We start from the raw sequence: 20,620 nt of genomic DNA, 5'->3' as shown, positions 1-20,620 counted from the left end.
ACCTGAGGATCAGGAATTCAAGAAAAATCCCCCTGTTGGTGGGTAGGGGATAGAGGCAGTCCCTCAGAGGAAAGGAGCAGAGCCCGGAGAGGAAGTGAGTGGGGCAGAACACAAAAGAAATATACTATGGGGCGCCTGGGTGGCTCAGTCGGTTGAGCGTCCGACTTCGGCTCAGGTCACAATCTCACGGTCCGTGAGTTCGAGCCCCTCGTCAGGCTCTGGGCTGATGGCTCAGAGCCTGGAGCCTGCTTCCGATTCTGTGTCTCCCTCTTTCTCTGCCCCTCCCCCGTTCATGCTCTGTCTCTCTCTGTCCCCAAAATAAATAAACGTTAAAAAAAATTTTTTTAAAAATATATACTAAATTCTGAAAGCCTAGCTGAGGACAAGGAGCCAGGACAGAAGACAGAGGTGGTGCCATGGCTAGAAGGAGTAGGGGGTGGGCTACAGGGGAGGAGGGGATGCGATGGTCACCAAAGGGGGGACTCCATGCAGGCTGACCAAGGCCAGTGGGGGGCCCTGTCCCCTGCCCAGTGGCATTTCTCTCATGTCTCTGTAACCTTCACGTTTCACTGCTTGTTGGGGTCAGCTGTTCACCTGACACTGTGGGACTGGCATGTGTGTCCCAGTAGCTGTCAGCTCTTAGAGGTGAGGTGACATTAGAAGCCCTCTGACACAGCTTCCTGCCCAGGGCTGGAGCCCCAGAGCAATGCCCCCAGAGGATCATTATTCAGCCTCTGCTTGAAAACTGTTCTCGCTCTTACTCTGTCATCAAGCAAGCGACTTCACTGCAGAACCCAAAGCTCGTCTTCAAGAGACTTCTCATTGACCCGGAATTTACCTTCCTGGCATGTTTACCCAGGGTTCCTAATTCTGCACTGAGAGCTTCAAAAAATTAATTTCTATTCTACCGGGCAGCTCTGTACCTATCTGGATATGCCTCCGAGGATCCATCCAGACGTTCCACTGGGAGGCTAGCCATTTCTGGTTCCTGTCTTCTCCGACGTGGCTCCCAGGTCCTCCTTGACCCTTCAGCTCGCTTGACACCTGGCTCGGCCGACTCTGCTTCTGGGGGTGTGAGCGACTGGGCTGAACCTGTGCGTCAAATGTGGTCTAGGAAAATCATGCTACGGCATCACGGCAGAAAGGATGCTCACCGTGAGCTGTGGATAGGCCGCCGCCGAGCACCACATTTCTGTTCCTGATGTCGAGCCTTAACTGAGGAATTGGACTTGATTCCTCTCTCCATGGCACTCCCACAAACATCCATCCCGAGTTCCTTTTGGGCCCTCTCAGAGCAACTTTCTCCCCCAGGGTGAGGCCCCGACATGGGGCCTTCCGGACTCTGTGCCAGAACTCCCACCAGGGCGGTCCTTCAACCTCCTTCCTGCCAGTCCCTCTTCCTCCCATCGACCCTGAACCAGCTACTCCAAGAATACTCTCCAAACACAGATCCAGGTGGCTACAGTCCTGCTGCAGGAGGTACAGGGCCGCCCACCCCTTGTCCTGCCAGATCCAGCAATCTGGCTTTTAACCTCTGCTACCGTCTTATCTCGAACTCTTACCTCCTTCCTTTGAGAAATCAGCTCTCAGAACAATATACGTAAAATACTTGGTTTCCCCCGTGAGGGAACTGCATTCTGCTGTCCCCATACCCGGCAGATCTCAGCACTCGCAAAGCCCAGCTGACCTGCCTCTCCTCCCTCTAGCACAGGGCTGCCTGGGCATCCGGTTGACCACCGGGGACTCTGAAGAGGATGCCCCAAAAGTCTCCTGCACAAGGCTGAACACAAGTCAGCGTGTGAGGGGGGAAAAACCCACGTAGCCTCTGCAAAATTTTAAAAAATTCTTTTCTTGGGAGAGAACTTTGAAGACGGCTTGTCTCAGCAACTTTCAAACATGCAATACAGTTCTATTAACTGTAGTCACCGCGCCATATGTCGCATTCTCAGGGCTTCTAATTCTTTTGTAACTGGAAGTTTGTGCCTTCTGACCCCCTGTCCCCATGTTATCCACTCCTCCGCCAGCAACCACCCATCTGTGCTCTGTATCTATGAGCTCGGTCTGTTTGTTTGTTTTGGAGTCTACACATAAGTGAGATCATGTGGTGTTTGTCTTTCTCTGACTTATTTCATTTAGCGTAATACCCTCTAGGCCCACCCATGTTGTCAGATGGCAAGACTTCATTCTTATTTATGGCTGAAAACTATTTCATTGTGTAATATACACCACATCTTCTTCAGCCATTCATTCATCCATCCCCGGGCACTTAGGGTGTTTCCATGACTTGCTGAAGTAAACACAGGAGTGCAAATACCTTTTTGAATTGGTATTTTTGTTTCCTTCTAATAAATACCCAGAGGTGGAATGGCTAGACCATGTTGTGCTTTCTATTTTTAATTTTTTGAGGAACTCCACACTCTTTTCCATAGTGGCTGCTCCAGTTTATGCTCCTACCAACAGTGCATAAGGGTTTCCCTTTCTCCACACCCTTGTCAGAGTTTATTGCTTGTCTTTTTGAGACTAGCCGTCCTAACAGATGTGAAGTGATATCCCCTCGTGGTTTTGATTTCTATTTCCCTGGTGATTAGTGACGTTGAGCATCTTTTCATGTACATGTTGGCCATTTGTATGTCTTCTCTGGAAAAAATGTCTATTAGGATCCTCTGCCCATTTTCCAAATCAGATTTTTTGGTTTTTTGCTACTGAGTTGTATGAGTTCTTTATATATTTGGCGTATGAACCTCTTAACCTGGCACATGATTTGCAAATGCTTTCTCCCATTCAGTAGGCTGCTTTCTGTTTTTGTCGATTTCCTTTGCTGTGCCGCCCCTGCACAGTTTTATTTCCTTTGTAGATCCACCCCAACCTCACTTGCAGACACTTGACTATGACCACTGTGGGAAGAAGGTTCAGTAAGACCTCCACCCATCCCCCACTGAACAGCTCTGATAACACTTATGCTATTTCCTAGGTGCATCCCTGAGTCTCCAAGGTGGCTGATCTCCCAGAACAAAAATGCTAAAGCCATGAGGATCATTAAGCACATCGCAAAGAAAAATGGAAAACCTCTGCCAACCTCCCTTCAGGTGAGCCAGCGGCTGAACTATCAAATGATGGAACGGTGACGAAGGAGAATCTGGTAAAGCCGTGTGTTCTCAATGGGGAGTCATAGAAGGGGCCCACCATGTGCAACAGGATGTTTCCGTTGTACTCGGATTCATGGTCCCCAGTAATATATTGGATTCTAAATAGATCCAAAGCATAAAAGGAAAAGGAAACTGAAAATCACTGAAAGGCAAATGAGGAGTTTCTATCATGTGCCACCCAAGGCTGTGTGGGCCACTTGTACCCAACTACCCAATGTCTTCCTTACCAGATCGGGGAGGGGGGAGGGGCTCACAGAGGCAAGAGTCTTCAAACACAAATAATTTCTTAGAATTTTAAACATTTTGGATAGAAAATGTCCCAAAACATCGTGAGCTCTCTCCTGCCTTGTGGAAAAAAACAAAACAAAACAAAACAAGTGGCTGGGGTGCGCATTTTCTCTGCATTTCGTGTTTTGCCTCTAGGAGACCTCATCACCTTTAACTTAAGCCTTTCTACCTGGTGGGACAGAACAGAGAAAATCAAGCTGATTGGAAAACTCTGTCAAAATAAGAGTAATTCATCTCTGTGTGAGGATCTAAGATAGGTTCCCTGTAAGCATTTGCGATTTATATGACTTTAGACTTGAGCATTTGGGGACTCAGAGGCTTTTTTTTTTTTTTAAGTTTCTTTATGTATTATTTTGAGAGTGTGTGAGGGAAGGGCAGAGAGAGAGGGAGAGAGAGAATCACAAGCAGGTTCCGTGCTGTCTCACAGAACCTGTCATGGGGCTCAAACTCATGAACCATGAGACCGTGACCTCAGCCAAAATCAAGAGTCAGACGCTTAACTGATTGAGTCACCTGGGCGCCCCTGAGAGCCCTTTTTTTTTTCACTTCTTCTCTGGTTTCTGGTGGTTGGGTAGACAGTCTTTTCTACTGATGACCAGCCAAGCACTGATTAAGTTTTAGGCCATTTCAGAAATTGGTCAGGGATTAAAGCACATGAGTCACTCTGGCCAAAGTTCAGAAAGAATGGAAAGAGCAGTAAGTCCGCTGGAAGTTCTTCCTCTTGTCCTCGGGCTTTTAGCAGCCGTCCAGTGTTGCTTCCGGAAGGAGTGGTTTTTGAGAACATTCTGCTTCCTGAGCCCTGGAGATTGGGTCTCAACTCCACCACCTACTATTTTCTTCTAGAGCAGAGCTTCTGGAGCGTTAATACTTGTGCACAGGGTGCACCTGGGACCCTGTGGAAATGCAGATTCCGATTCAGTCTGTCTGGATGGGGGCCCAGGTCTTTCATTCTAACAAGCTCTAGGCGATAAAGAGCTGCTCCCAGTGCAAGGGTCCCAGAGCAGAGCTTCCTGACTGCGGGGTCCCAGCCGGTCCTGCAGAGAGGGTGCCCCGTGCCCTCAGCCCACAGGGCCGCTGAGCCAGGCCTCCTCCTGCCCCCCTGTGCTTTACCTCCAAGGGCCCCTTGACAGGGGCACATGAGTTACCCAACTCCCCCAAATCCCAGCTTCCTCTTCTGTGAAAGGGGTGAAAAAAGGTGGACACTAACTTCCAGGATAGTCCAGATTAGCCGAGCTAGTACATATGAAAGGCTCACTATGAGCCCCCAGCAAGTGTCACCTACTGTTGTGATTCCCTGTACTACACAGGGACACTGTCTTTTTTTTTTTTTTTTTTTTTTTTTTTTTTTTTTTTGACTTGCAGGTCTGACAATGCCTTTGTTCCCCTGGCTTTTTTTTTTTTTTTTTTTTTTTGACATATGAGATTTATTGTCAAATCAGTTTCCATACATACAGGGACACTGTCTTAAACCACACAAAGCTGTTCCTACGATTTCTATTCCTAGAGCCTCAGACCTGATGAGGAAGCTGACGAGAAGCTGAATCCTTCATTTCTTGATTTGGTCAGAACCCCTCAGATCAGGAAACACACTTTGATCCTGATGTACAACTGGTAAGGAATGTTTTTCACTTCAAAACCTCTCCACATTTTTTTTTAAATTTTTTTTTTCAACGTTTTTATTTACTTTTGGGACAGAGAGAGACAGAGCATGAATGGGGGAGGGGCAGAAAGAGAGGGAGACACAGAATCGGAAACAGGCTCCAGGCTCCGAGCCATCAGCCCAGAGCCTGACGCGGGGCTCGAACTCACGGACCATGAGATCGTGACCTGAGCCGAAGTCGGACGCTTAACCGACTGCGCCACCCAGGCGCCCCTCTCCACATTTTTTTTAAATCCCCATCATCCACATTAAGGGAGGGACCAAGAGCACCGTTCCATAGCCTAGTTCCAGTATCGGTATTGACCGTGGATGGTGAGGGGACTCATTTATTGCAGGTTTTCCTGATATCATTTTGGGGGGGGGGGGGCAGATGTTGAAATCGGCTTACAGTCCCAAAGCATAGATAAGCACATTCTCGACTTTGGCATTGCCAAAGGAGGTTATAAAATACCAAGCCGAGACTCCCCACACTGCCCCCCTGAAAATACTGATTTAACTGGTTGAGGGAAGGTCCAAGGCACCGATATTTTAACATTCTCCAGATGATTCCGGTATTTAGCCAAAATGGACAACTCCTGGTTCTATATTTATGATGAGTGTAGATCTCTCCTTATTGTACAGGGCTAGCAAGGGAAGGGTCTTTTCCTTTTCTTGTCTATTGGAGAAAAAAATAAACTTACGAATGAGAACAAGCCACAAAGAGTAATCCACTAACTCCACAATCCGTGGCTGAAGCGTGATTGTTTTCACTGTCTGCAGGCTTCTCTTGGAGCTCTGAGCCCTCACCCTGCACCAAGCCTTCCTTGGTCCAGTGAACTTTCCTTTCAGTGTGCATTGGACTGACACCGGCCAAAAGGAGATTTGTAACCACTGGCAGAAGCAAGGCTCACCAGGAATTAATCTGCCACCCTTTGCAGTACTGCGCGTAACACGAAGCAGTGAAATGTGGCTTCGTTAGCCTTCTTTCCTTTTCCGAATAATTGTGGCTCTTGCCAGGGGTCTTCTAGTTTCCATTACAGATAACAAACACTTTCAGTCGACAAAACAAAGCAAAAAAAAACATCGTCACAATGCTATCTGGATGGTGTCAGAAGAGAAATCCTCAAGAAGTGAGGCCGTACCCATTTGGGAATTTGGTACCCATTTGGGTCTCTGGTCTCCTAAAATTTGAATTAAGTAGCCAAGCCTTTTGATCCCGATTCCATCAGAAAACCACAAAGAGATAATAATTAACAGCCACTAATAAACGGATACAGTTTTACCAAATAAATCACTCTAGAAAGAAATTTCTTCTTGCCTTTCAGTTTGGCCAGGGAATGTTATCTTAATTTCTTCTGCTTTCCTGGTTCTGGGCTCACAACCAGCCACCACAGTGGGTCAGATGATGCAAAAGCAGTGGAAGAGAGGGAATAGCACTAAGATGACCAAGAAAGGTGACCCACAATCCACTCTCATTTCCAGAAGCTGCTCCTTCTCGATGATTTGCTTTTGGTGCTTGGCTTGACCTGAGCTCTCCTCTCTGCTCAGGTTCACGAGCTCTGTTCTCTACCAGGGCCTCATCATGCACATGGGCCTTGCAGGGAGCAATTTCTACTTGGATTTCTTCTACTCTGCCCTGGTGGAGTTTCCAGCTGCCCTCCTCATCATCCTCACCATTGACCGTTTAGGTCGCCGCTATCCATGGGCTGCATCAAATATGGTGGCAGGGGTAGCCTGCCTAGCCTCGGTTTTTATCCCTGATGGTAAGTGTCAGGCCAAGCTGGGGTCTTGTCTTCTAAGGCCCTGAGAAGAGGGAGGTCATAGGCCTCTGAGAGTAGGACTATGTAATTTGTCATCCAAATCAATTTGGAAAGAGTGAACACAGTATCTGGGACCTCCCTGAGCAAACCATATAGCCACCCTGTCTTTAAGAACAATTGTACCCAAAGGTTGCCTGACATAATACAATCACACTTGATTGTTCTCTAATGTACTAGAACAAGAAAGGCTAAGGGGACTCATGCTACAGACCATTGGCCTGGCCCAGAAAAGAAAGCATGGGCTTTGCAGGGGTAGAGCAGGCCCAGGGTTAAAGTCTTATTTTAGTGTTTCCCAGACACTATCCAGACAACTCCCTTGGCCTCCCTGCATCATTCTGCAGAACAAATAAGGAAGTTTAGGTAAATGCAACAAATGAACACTTATTCAGTTCCTTTCCTTCTTTTTAAAATGCGTTCTCAACGAAGGAGAGTAAGAACCTATACGATAGAATCCTCTTAGCAACTAGGAGCTTTGTTTGCATCCTTCAGTTATTAGGAATTACTTAAAATATTTCCGTATTTTACTGTTCCTTGTGGGCGACCTCTATAGACTAGAGTTGGCCCAGCTTTGAAAACTGGTATAATTCTGTCATCATTAATGACTGGGGTCTAAAGAGACTGTTAGAACTGTGTCCAAGTTAAAACTAACAGATGTGGGGAATCTTGCTCAAGACTTGGAGTCTATAGAAGAAGCATTTTGCATTCTCAATCCATTCTGGAATGTGGACTTTCCCTTTGCATGTCTCTGGAGCACTGTTTGCAGACCAGGGTTTGGAGACCATTACCCAGTGCTGTGTGTGTAACTGGTGTGTGTTCTCCCCTCAGATCTGCAGTGGCTAAGAGTTACAGTCGCGTGCTTGGGTAGGATGGGGATTACGATGGCTTACGAAATGGTTTGCCTGGTCAACGCGGAACTGTACCCCACATTCATCAGGTTAGCACGCTTTCCTCAACGTGAAGAGGGTGGTCGGGACATTTGGTTGTTGGCTAGAACTACCACAAGTGCCAGTGGAGGACACCTTTTCAGAGGACGCCTTCCTTTCCAAAACACGGGTAAGAGAAGATTAGAACATGTGAAGGCAGTAACGAGGCCACATCTCACACTTACGGCTAGGGTGAAATATAGCGTATTGACTGCAAGAGAGCAATGACCAAATGGCCCTGGGAGAGCGTGGTCAGAAACAGCACACACAGGACCACAGAACAGCGTAGAGAAGACAGGTGATAAGAGTAAAATCACCCCCCCCCCCCATTAAAAATCTTCAAAAAAGCTAACATGAAATAAGCACAACAGAATAGGGATGGAACTGTGTATCACACCATTTGTGTGTGTTGAAAATAATGTGAACCTTTTGGTTTTTTTCCAGTTCACAGACATTTTAGTGATGTAGGGAAGTATTTATGTGGAGGCGGTGGGGGATAACTACCATCCGGCGAGAAGCTAAAAGTTCAATCCATTTCCTGCATTTCAGGAATCTCGGTGTCCTTGTCTGCTCCTCCATGTGCGACATCGGTGGCATTATCACACCGTTCCTGGTCTACCGGCTCACCAACGTCTGGCATGAGCTCCCACTGCTGGTTTTCGGTAAGAGATCCTCAGACATGTCTTTGAATGAAACCCTATTTTCCTAGCATCCGCCATTTTTCTATCTCAAAATAGGTATCATGCCTTCCAGCAACTACTAAATACAGCTAGTAATTAGAACTACTCTTAACGTTAGTAAGACTAGTATTGGTAATACTATTAGTAGCTACTAAGACCCAGGCATGGGAGCCCACTAGGACTCACGGCCTTTGTGGTACAAAGTTCAAGAGGGAGTAAGATGGAAAGACATTTGCCTGAAGAAAACCCCTAACTCTCCTCACCGATTTCCACCCCTCCTTGGGTCTCTTTGTCAAAGAGCTCACTCTGCCTCCTCTATGGCCAGACGTGAGAAGATACACAACTCTTCGCTACATTACTTCAAAGAAAGGCAGTTATGGTTTTACAAAGAGCGTTTTCAAAATCCAGGGGAAACAAAGACCACCATTAAGGAAATGCGTTGGCTTAACAGTACACGTGTGCTGGTGTCGGGCACCCCTTCCTCGGATTCCTTGGGCAGTTAGAGTTAAGGAGGATTGGCTCAGTGCTTCCTTCCAACACTGAAGGAATGCACCAGTGCTGAGCCCTCCCCTCCCCGACCAGCCTACAGCCAGGAAAGTGACAGAGACAAATCTAATTATCAGCAATTCGCACACAGAGGCCGGTGTTGAAGGTCTGCAGGCTATCAAAGGGCTCTGGGAATCCTGGGCACTTCCGTTCACTCATGGCCATTGCCCTTCCCCGCAGCTGGGGACTGTGAGACCGACCCTGTCCTGGGCACCACGCAGAGAGGTGTCCAGATTCACGCACACAGCATTCACCTTCTCACGTTAGCCAGGAGGCCTCAAGGCACTCATTTTCACCTTCTTTTAGATCCATTGGGAACCACTTTTAATCGGACAAAAAACGTAACATTTTCCCCCATGGGCCTCCAACACTCACTTAACTGGAGGGAGGGAGGACAAGACCCTCTGCACATTGGACGAACACCCAAATGGCTTTTCCCCTAATGCTGCGCATTGTTGCACACAAACATGTCCGCTCCTTCCTCTTCTCAAGGGATTCGGGAAGGGGAGGGGGGGTTTTCCACTGCTGTGCATCTGCCAGCAAATGCTCCACGCCGCCAATAGAACTCCCCCTCGGAATAGACCCAAAGAAGTCTTCTATGTTGCAACGTAATAACAGCAAGATGGCCAAAGTTGCGAGAACACGAGCTCTTTACCCTGAGATAAGCATGATTTGGCCACAGAGTGGCTGGTACCACTTACCTATGGGGCCTACATGCCCCAGGCGCCTTCCTCTCCCCACACCAGTTGAGGGATCCGCACGGAGCCTACTTTCCAACTTGGAGGAGTCCCACAAGCCCCTGTGGACTCCTTCCTTCCAGGGAGGAAGGTGGAACCGCCTCAATCTCGGCCCCTCCCTTAGTTGGGCAGTGAGTGATCATGGATCAGTGAGACATTTGTGGGTCAAGAACAGAGACTTCATTTACCAGAGCAACGTAAGGTCCAGACCTAGAGGAGCCTCTGTTAACCCTCCCTCAGGATTCACCTTCCCCTTGAAAAGAGAAAGGATCTTAGCTGCATTTCACCGTTTCAAATAAATTCGAAGACAACTCCCATTTTTATTGGGAAGCGAAACTAACACTTTGACATTTTTATTCCTTTGCGTTTCTTTTGCCCACATTAATGGTGTGCCAACTGTGGTCTTGAAATCGCCGGAAGCGGTTCTCCAGAAGCCTGAAAATCAACACATCCAATGCTGAGAAAACCCCAATTGGAAGAGGACTGAAAAAAAACTGATTTAAGAAATAACTCGGTTCAGGGCGCCTGGGTGGCTCAGTCGGTTAAGCACACAACTCTTGATTTCAGCTCAGGTCATGAGCTCATGGTTTGTGAGTTCGATCCCCACACCGGGCTCTGTGCTGGCAGTTTAGAGCCTGCTTGAGATTTTCTCTCACTCCCTCTCTCTCTCATTCCCCCCTCTCAAAAATAAATTAAAAAAAATTTTTTTTTAAAAAGCAACAATCTGGTTCATTAAGCCTATCTTTGCAAATATAAAATGCTAAAGGGATGACAATTTGAGCCATCTATTATATTCTCTACATAATTCACTTACTTCAGAGGATCAAAGCCCACAGAATATGTTTATTGTTTGCACGAGTTACAACCAAGTGAATCGTTGGTGGTTTGGTGAGACTCTGAGGGGAGAGCTACCTCGTTCATGCACTGTGGCGGGCACGGCCACTTAACAGGCAGGAAGCCACTTGAGTCACACAACAAGCATGTGATGTGGAGATGTCACCCCACTTCATGGCTGAGGTTTAGAACAGAATTTCCCAGGGCTCTGAGACCAGTGAGTGGAGGCTCCGAAGTGGAGCCCAGGGACCCGGAGCTTCAGCCGGCGTCCTGAACTGTGGTGGCCTCTACTCCTGCCATTTTGCAAAGATGTCAAAACGGAGTCCAGTGTGCCCTTCTTTTGAAACTCCAAACCAGCGAAGAACCCCCACCTACTTCCTGTATTCTACCATAGCAAAGCATAAAATGTGACCTTAGAATCCCAAAATGTTAGCGGGGATTTAAGGAAGCATAAACACCCTAATGTTTACGATTACCCCCTAGCGTGTGCAAAAAATTAGAGCTGGAGACAAGGGAAAAAGGAACAAGAAAAAGACTCTATCAACCCCCGAATTAAAACTAAAAGCATAGGCCTGGCTATACTTTTTCATACTGCGATGCAGTAATACATGGTTCATTACCTCTGTTTGCTCACAGTGGTCCAAGTTTTTGACTCATTTTCATTGCTAAGTGCTTTATGTTGGCAGGGTTATGTTCTTCCTTTCCTCGGAGTTGATTTTTTTTTCAGAGTTATTTTCTAACTCTGTATCTTAATATCGTGGCAATGTTCTCTAGCCTAGAATAACCTTGACTCAAAATGTTAAGTATTTCATCTCCCTATAAGGAATTGCAATCCAACAGAGTTTGGAATCAGCAAAATATTTATAGGACAGTCAGAGAGAGCAAAGAAACCCGTAACTATAGAAAATCACACACAAACGTTTTTTTGAAGAAATTAGTGGAGTTCTAATTATAAAACTTGAATGTTTGGGGCCCCTGAGGAGTTTAGTTGGTTGAACATCTGACTCTTGATTTCAGCTCAGGTCATGATCTCACGGTTCGTGGGATCAAGCCCCACGTCAGGCTCCGGGCCAACAGCAAAAACAACCAACCTGCGCATTTTAGTTCTTAATGTGATTTGCATCTGTTTGACCTTCAGCTGTGATTGGCTTGGTTGCTGGGGTACTGGTGTTGCTGCTTCCGGAGACCAAAGGGAAGGCTTTGCCTGAGACTATAGATGAAGCCGAGAACATGCAGAGGTAAGGAAAGAGCTGAAATTCCTCTGTGCGTACGTGTCTGGGCCAGTTCTGAGGCCAGGTGGAAAAAAAAGAGGAGGTTGAATTTGTAGCTCATGCCGTACATTGAGATCGAGTCACACGAAATCAAAGACTGAAGAGTAAAAACAAAACAAAGCAAAGCAAAACAAAACAAAACACAAAGAAACAGTACAATAATGAACACACACCAGGAGATACCCTGATACTTTCAGAATGGGGAAGGTCTCTGTAAGTAGGGCAAAAAATCCAGATCCCTTTGAAAAGAAGATCAGTAAGTGTGCCTTTCTGAATGAAGAATTCTGCATTGAAAAACCAACATCGTCTAAAAAATAATAATAACAAATGTGGAGAAAATATTTACTCCTCGACAAGGGGCTGGTTTTCCCACTATATAAAGGGCTCTGACAAATCCATTAGAGGAACCACCCAAAAGGAAAAAATGGGCTAAGGACTTGAATAGGTAGTTCAGGGAAAAGAAAAGAAAAACAGCTCTTAAAGGTATGAAAATATGCTCAGATCTCCCATAGTAAGACAGGTATAAAGGAACCCCACACGACTCACAGCTGAGGTTGTCGAAGATTAAACTGCTCATTAACTATCATGTTGGGAAGGACCGTGGGGAAACGGCGCCCTGTGTTGTCAGTGGGAGTAGAAACCTGAACTCTCTGTGATGGCAATAGTATCAAAAATGTGCATTTCTTTTTACCCGGAAATTTCCACCCTTCCAGGAGCATATATGTACAAGATTAGGGGGGCACAGGATTACTATTTAAGACCGTGTTTTATGTAAGAAAATTTTGGAAACAGCCTAAATGCCCACTGATTATATAAATTATGGTAGGTCATTCGATAAAATACTCTGCAGCCATTAAAAAGAACGAGGCAGGGGCACCTGGATGGCTCAGTCGTTAAGGTGTCTGACTTCGGCTCAGGTCATGAACTCACAGCTCGTGAGTTCAAGCCCCACGTCAGGCTCTGTGCTGACACCTCGGAGCCTGGAGCCTGCTTCGGATTCTGTGTCTCCCTCTCTCTCTGCCTCTCCCCCTCTCATGCTCTGTCTCTCTCTCTCTCTCTTTCAAAAATAAATACACATTTTAAAAAAAGAATGAATAAATACATACCCGTGTTAAATATCTATATACATATACATATATATGTGTATTTACTGTATCTCTGAAAGAAGATGGAAAAGCTGTAACATTGGCCATCTGTGGAATTGGTGGGTGGAGAACATAGGTGGGAGAGATTTTCTTTTTTTTTTTTAAGTTTTTATGTACCCATTCTGAGAGAGAGAGAGAGAGAGAGAGAGAGAGCAGAGGGTAGGAACAGAGAGGGGAGAGAGAGAATCCCAAGCAGGCTCCACACGGTCAACACAGCCTGACACGGGGCTCGAACTCACGAACCACGAGATGATGACCTGAGCTGAAATCAAGAATTGAGCACTTAACCAACTGAGCCACCCAGGAGCCCCGGGAGGGATTTTCAACGCATACCTTTTTGTACATTCTGAATTTTGAACCATATGAACCTACTCAAAAAGTAAACTTAAGAAAATCTAATAAAGACAGGTGCCTGGGTGGCTCCGTTGGTTAAGCATCTGACTCTTGATTTTGGCTCAGGTCACGATCTCACGGTTCGTGAGTTCAAGCCCCACATCGGGTTCTGTGCCGACAGCACGGAGCCTGCTTGGGCTTCTGCCTCCCTCTCTCTCTCTCTGCCCCTCCCCTACTCGCTCTCTATCTCTCTCAAGAAAAATAAATAAACTTAAAAAAAAAAACAAGAAAATCTAATAAAGATAAACATAGGACACACTCCCCACAGGTTTGTTTGTGCAGTGTGCTTAGATGTTCTTACGCATTTTATTTGTAGTACAGTTTTGGCCCGCTGATGCCGAGGACTGAACAGAATTTTACCCATTCTCCACGATGTTCCCTTTTAACACGTTCAGTACTTATGCAGATGTTGCTGCAGAAGAAATCACCGTGGTCGGAGGCTTTCCCCCGAGCTTGAAGGCCAGCATTAGAAGAGGCCCTTGAATTCAGCAGAGGTCACACACTGGCTGCCAACAGGACACTAGGGTCTCGAGCGCTTTGCTTGGCCCACGTGGGTATTTTTTAAGTGGGAAAGTCCACATAAAGTGGATTCCCAGGATCTGTTAAAGCAAACAAATTCAGAGGATTTGGTAACACGGAGCAGGCGTTTCCTCTTGTCGATGATTCGTCGGAGCTGAGAGGCAGCTCCGCATTTTGAAGGGCACGCCCGCTGGTGTAGGCCGCGGTGCCACCAGGCCCGACTGTCTTGTGCCCGCTACATGTGTATCTTCTGCCCGGTACCTGCAGACATTTGAGTCGAGGTCCCTGATCTAGACCAACTGTCCCCTCTGTACCCCCGTCTCAGGGAAGCTTCCCATGCACACGATTGTCCCCTTGAAGACGTCTGTCGTCTTGAAGACAGATTGTGCCCCATTGACTGCCACAGCCCTAGAGCTTAGCACGGTGCCTGGCACACACACAGAGCGGGTTCCCCGCCAAATAGCTGTGGGACCCATGCTGAGTTCCTTCTAGAGCATCTCTGACTGTGGTTTCTCCAGGCTCTCCCAGCCAGCTCCAGAGGTGGGAAGGATATGTGGTGGGGGAGGACAGGGGCTGTGGAGTCTGATAGGCGAGGTCTTGACATTTCCTATCGTGTGGCCTTAACTCTTCTAAGCCTCAGTGTCTTCATCTGTAAATGGGGACAGCAGTTTCTACTCATTGGATTTTTGTGACGAGATACATGCATGTAAGGAGGCGGGCCCTTTGTGGATGCCCAATAACCACCGATATTGTTCACAGAAGTTTTCATGGCTCTTCTATAAAATAGGTAAATATGTACCTAGATCACTGACTGGGGATCAAATTTTAAAATCTATTCGGAACGGTGTTGAGACAGGGAAGTTCAGCCCAGGGACGTACACATCCACATCCCCTCGCAGGAGGCTTTCGTTTTCGTCAGGCTGGTTCGTCAGGCTAAAGGGGGATCGTGGAGATCATTCCTGCTGTGGCTTTACGCGCCTTCTCTTCCCGTGACCCACAAATACATCTGCGAAGGTTTGCGCTTTTCTGCTGTCTGTATTACATCCTCCGGCTCACCTTTCGAAGAAGGAAGGCAGACCTGTGTGAGGCTTGAGGCCTGCACAAGGGAGTGAGGACGTGGACGCCGAGGCAGGGCTGGGCAAAGGGCCCCCCTGTGGGGAAAGACAAGCAGGGGCAGCCCACAGGACGCGTAGATGGCCGGGAGTAGGGGCACCCCACGCTGGCCCTGGGGGGCAGGCAGGCTGCCTCCGTCAGGAGAGCTGACCCAGGTCCGGTGTCCCAGACCCTGCGGGAGAGGCACACAAACAGGGTAGGGCGGGACTCCCTCCACCCCCGTCGAGTCACTGGGCTTCCGAGGGCCCTGAGCCCATCCTGGTTACAAAGACGGCCCTAGGGATTTCCTAACGTACACCTTATTTCATCCCTGACCCTTGTTTCCTTTCCTGTAAAATTGGGTAACAGTGGCTAACGTTTACTCAGAGCTTTAGCTGGTACTTTCCAAGCCCTTCCCGTGTGTTGCCTCATTTAATCCTGGCACCAACCCTATGGAACAGGTATTATTATTATTATTAGCCCCATTGGACAACTGAAAAAAATGAAGGCAAGACAGATGGAAGGATTCGTCCATGAGGCCAGTAAGTGACAAAGCCAGGCTAGTCCTGGCACCCAGGTCCCAGACGGCCGGGCTCACAAGCGGAAGAATGCAGTGAGGGTCCAGAGCGGGCTGGGGCTCCTCACCAGTCAGTCGGCATAGCTGTGCCGCCGCCGCTGCTGCTGTACCTGCTGCTGTTGCCGTGGTCACTGTTGTTGCTGTTGTTGTTGCCATGGTTACTCTTGTGGCTGCTGTTGCTGCTGCTGTTGTTGTCTTTGTTGCCGTTGTTACTGCTGTTGCTGTTGTTGTTGCTATGGTTACTGTTGTGGCTCTTGTTGCTGTGGTTACTATTGCTGCCGCTATGGTTGCTGTTCTCGTTACTATTGTTGCTGCTGTGGTTCCTATTGTTGTTGTTAGTATTGTTGCTGCCGCTGTTGCTGCTGTGGTTCCTGTCGTTGCCACTGTTACTGTCATTGCTGCTGTTGTTGCTGTTCTTGCCGTTGTTGCTGTTGCTGTTGCCGTGGTTACTCTTACTGCTGTTGCTGTTGTTTATATTGCTGATGCTGAGGTTTTCATTGTTACTATTGTTGCTGCTGTGGTTCCTGTTGTTGCCACTGTTATTATTGATGCTGCTGTCACGGCTGTCGTTGCCATTGTTACTACTGTTGCTGTTGTTGCTGCTGTGGTTCCTGTTATTGTTGTTGTTACTACTGTTGCTGCTGCTGTTGTTGCCATTGTTACTACGATTGTTGTTGTTGCCGTTGCTGTTAATATTGTTGCTGCTGTGGTTCCTGTTGTTGCCATTGTTACTATCATCGCTGCTGCTGTTGCCATTATTACTGTTGCTGCAGCGGTTCCTGTGGCTACTATCGTTGTTGCTGTGGTTCCTATTATTGTTGTGGCCATCATTGTTGCCGCTGTGGTTGTTGCTGTTGTTACTATTATTGCTGCTGTGGTTCCTGTTGTTGCCACTGCTACTACTGATGCTGCTGTCACGGCTGCTGTTGTTGCCATTGTTGCTACAGTTGCTACTGTTGCTGCTGTGGTTACTATAGCTACTGCAGTGGTTCCTGCGGTTACTATTGTTGTTGCTGTGGTTCCTATTATTGTTGTTGCTACTATTGTTGCTGCTGTGGTTGTCGCCGTTGTTACTATCGTTGCTGCTGTTGTTGCTGTTCTTGCCATTATTACTACTGCTGTTGCCATAGTTACTCTTGCTGCTGCTGTTGTTGCCGTTGTTACTATTGCTGATGTTGTGGTTTTCATTGTTGTTGCTCTTGTTGCTGCTGTGGTTCCTGTTATTGTTGTTGTTACTACTGCTGCTGCTGCGGTTGCTGTCATTGTTACTGTTATTGCTGCCATTGTTGTTAATATTGTTGCTGCTATGGTTCCTGTTGTTGTGGCTGTTAGTATTGATGCTGCTGTCAATGCTGCTCTTGTTGCCATTATTACCACTGTTGCTGTTGGTGCTGCTGTGGTTCCTGTTGCTGCTGTTGTCACTGTGGTTCCTATTGTTGTTGTTGCTACTATTGTTGCTTCTGTGGTCGTTGCCATTGTTACTATCGTTGCTGCCGTTCTTGCTGTTCTTGCCATTATTACTACTGCTGTTGCCATAGTTACTCTTGCTGCTGCTGTTGTTGCTGTTGTTACCATTATTGCTCTTGTTGTTGCTGTTGCTGTTAATATTGTTGCTGCCTTTGTTCCTGTCGTTGCCACTGCTACTACTGATGCTGCTGTCACGGCTGTCGTTGCCATTGTTACTACTGTTGCTGTTGTTGCTGCTGTGGTTCCTGTTATTGTTGTTGTTACTACTGTTGCTGCTGCTGTTGTTGCCATTGTTACTACGATTGTTGTTGTTGCCATTGCTGTTAATATTGTTGCTGCTGTGGTTCCTGTTGTTGCCATTGTTACTATCATCGCTGCTGCTGTTGCCATTATTACTGTTGCTGCAGCGGTTCCTGCGGCTACTATCTTTGTTGCTGTGGTTCCTATTATTGTTGTGGCCATCATTGTTGCCGCTGTGGTTGTTGCTGTTGTTACTATTATTGCTGCTGTGGTTCCTGTTGTTGCCACTGCTACTACTGATGCTGCTGTCACGGCTGCTGTTGTTGCCATTGTTACTACTGTTACTGTTGTTGCTGCTGTGGTTCTTGTTCTTGTTGTTGTTACTATTGTTGCTGCTGTGGTTCCTGTTGTTGCCATTGTTACTATCGTTGCTGCTGTTCCTGCTGTTCTTGCCATTATTATTATTACTGCTGTTGCCATAGTTACTCTTGCTGCTGTTGTTGCTGTTGTTACTATTGTTGCTGCTGTGGCTCTTATTATTGTTGTTGTTCCTACTGTTGCCGTTGCTGCCATTGTTACTATCATTGCTGCCATTGTTGCCGCTGTCGTTCCTGTCGTTGCCACGGCTGCTACTGATGCTGCTGTCATGGCTGCTGTTGTTGCTGCTGTGCTTCCTGTTGTTGCTGTTGTTGCTATTATTGCTGCTGTGGTTACTACTGCTACCGTGGTGGTTCCTATTGCTGCTGTTGCTATTGTTGCTGCTGTTGCTTTTGCTGTTGCTGTTGTTCCTGTTGTTGCCGTTGTCACTGTTGTCGCTGCTGTTGTTGCCACTGTTGCTAGTGTTGCTGTTGTTGTTGCTGGTGTTCCCGCTCCTGATGGTACTGTTGTTTCTGTTGTTGCTGCCGCTGCTTTTGCCATTACTGTTGTTGGCACAGAGACCCCGGGAGTGCAGCTGACTTCCTTGGGCCCCAACGCCTGGGGTCTGAGAGAACTCCAGCACTGCCAGGGGATTCGGGTGAGCTTCTGCTACCCTCCCTGTCTCAGACTGGCCCAGAAGCTGAGGCAAGACTAGGCATCCCCGAGCAGGGCAAATTCCGCAAGGAGCTGGGGGACCCAGGGGTCGCCCCACTGCAGATTTCAGCCTTACTATCAAAGGGCATGTCTGGGAGCAGCAGAACGAAGAAACCAGCATCTCTACAATGAGTGTCAGCAACATCCTGGTATTCATGAATATAAGATGACTGAGAAAATGTGCAATTCGAACAAATTTCTAGTTGATTTTTCACTTGTGCAACTGTTGAAAAATAAATGAGCTTTGGTAAAAAGTTTCTAAAATTGTATTTGCAAGAAATGATAGCTGTCTAGATTTTGCAGTAATCATTTTTTACCAATATAAGATTAAATAAGTCATCACCCACATCCTCCATTACATAGAAAAGTGAACACCTAAAATAAGGAACATAGGCCAGTCCCAGAAGAGCATTTTTGGAACCACCCCACCACATTAGTTGTTCACCAAGCCCTGTCAGTTTTCTTTTCAGGAATCACCACTCAGAACACACTGCAAAACTAATCCTGGACAAAACTTACATCAATTTTTTGTCCCATTCATTTACTACCCACTTTATTTTGGTTTATAGTTTCCTTATTATGTCTTTATCTCCTCTCCATTTTCTTTATTACTGCAGACCAAGAAAAAATAAAGAAAAGATGATTTACCTCCAAGTCAAGAAAGTAGACAATCCGCTAAACTAAGAAGAGAGACCACTCTTGCTATGGCCTTGCTGTGATGATACAAGTCCAGACCAGAGATTTCTCCATCCACCACAACGTCCATATAATTCAACCTTACCTCCTTTCGAACCCTACGAACCTAAATCTATAGCCAAATAGAGTTTGTTGTCCCACTTATTAAAATCTACCCAGGGGACAAAACCCTACCAAGCCCCACCAGCTTACTCCATTCCCAGCATTCCTAGGACAATGCTATTGGTGTGCTGGGAATTGTCTTTATCTTATTGTATTTTATTCTTTTCTCCACAATGATATCAAACCAAAACACATAGGAGAATCGTGGGCCAGGGAAACAGAACAGAGAAGATCTGAGAAACTATTAAGTAGAGCAGAGAGCCTGTTTTCTTAAAGAAATGATACATGTAAAGTAATATCAAGTTGTCCAGAATGTATGCCAAGAAATTTAAATTGGCCTTTCAAGTGACATGGGTGACAAAATTTTAAAATACATTATTATCTGGGTTAGATTTTTAAAGGAAACTAAAATAAAGAATCAGAAATACAACATGAGTAATCAGTAAGTCTGCTCCATTTAGACGAGTTGAATACAAACGTGTGCTTTCCACAAAAAAATCTGGAGAAGAGTTTGATAGGGAGCAGTGTTGAATTTGGCCTATTAAACCGATGTGGTAATGTCTCACCCTGATAAAAATTTCTCTAAATTTGTGGTTTAAAAAAATTATATTAATATTTTACCACGGTAATATAGTAAATTAATATTTAGAAGCTAAATACTTCAAGACCTATAATGAAAACAAAAGTTCCTTGCCCCATTCCACCTCTACCAATGCCTCCAGAATAATTTTCAACTATTTCAGCTGTTTCTTTCTCTTGTGATTTATATATATATATATCTAAATAACCTGCTTTATATTGATATGTCTTGCCTTTTTAACTTTAAATATTACATTACTGGGGTGCCTGGGTGGCTCAGTCAGTTAAGCATCTGACTTCTGCTCAGGTCATGATCTCATGGTTCATGAGTTTGAGTCCTGCATTGGGCTCTGTGCTAACAGCTCAGAACCTGGAATCTGCTTCGGATTCTGTGTCTTCCTTTCTCTCTCTGCCCCTCCCCTGCTCTCTCTCGCTCTCTCACTCTATCAAAAATAAAATAAAAACAAAAAAATTTTTTAAATAAATATTACATTACCTATTGACTTTCTGGTATAAAATATGAAGATTTAGCTCTCTTCATCTCTGTCCTCAATCCAACACACAGTTTTTCTCTTCAAACTCTGTGTTATCACATTTTTATTCAATAAATAGTTAACATTTGCCTAATTTGGGCTGTGTAACTATTACTAACAGCTGAGCCACATAGGGTACTATGATCACTCTTCCACTCTTTTCACAGCATTTTGTTCCTGTTGAGCCTTGGTTTTTGTTGCTGTTTTCTATATATTCACCATTAATTCCCCCCCCCCAACTCTTTGATAAAACTATAAATATCTCAGTGCTTTCAAACACAGCTCCTTTTTCCAGAGAGCCTTCCCACCTGGAGCCTGCAGT

At 46.2% G+C, this 20,620-nt stretch overlaps 1 protein-coding gene across 2 annotated transcripts in view; it reads left to right on the top strand.

Moving 5' to 3' along the window:
- LOC125166130 (solute carrier family 22 member 2) overlaps positions 1 to 19,072 on the top strand; it is a 30,985-nt gene extending 11,913 nt beyond the window's left edge. The window contains exons 5-11 of one of the 2 annotated variants that reach the window (XM_047859855.1): positions 2,972 to 3,086; positions 4,939 to 5,045; positions 6,622 to 6,836; positions 7,719 to 7,827; positions 8,366 to 8,478; positions 11,752 to 11,851; positions 19,006 to 19,072. In XM_047859855.1, the coding sequence (XP_047715811.1) occupies positions 2,972 to 3,086; positions 4,939 to 5,045; positions 6,622 to 6,836; positions 7,719 to 7,827; positions 8,366 to 8,478; positions 11,752 to 11,851; positions 19,006 to 19,072 (826 nt within the window). Of the gene's footprint in view, positions 1 to 2,971; positions 3,087 to 4,938; positions 5,046 to 6,621; positions 6,837 to 7,718; positions 7,828 to 8,365; positions 8,479 to 11,751; positions 11,852 to 14,941; positions 15,054 to 19,005 lie in introns of those variants that run through there. The other variant, XM_047859854.1, reaches the window with a different exon arrangement.
- The last annotated feature ends 1,548 nt before the right edge of the window (positions 19,073 to 20,620 follow it).

This window comes from Prionailurus viverrinus, chromosome B2 (genome assembly GCF_022837055.1).
Source record: "Prionailurus viverrinus isolate Anna chromosome B2, UM_Priviv_1.0, whole genome shotgun sequence".
Taxonomy (NCBI): Eukaryota; Metazoa; Chordata; class Mammalia; order Carnivora; family Felidae; genus Prionailurus; species Prionailurus viverrinus.
This window is presented reverse-complemented; position numbering and strand designations above follow the sequence as displayed.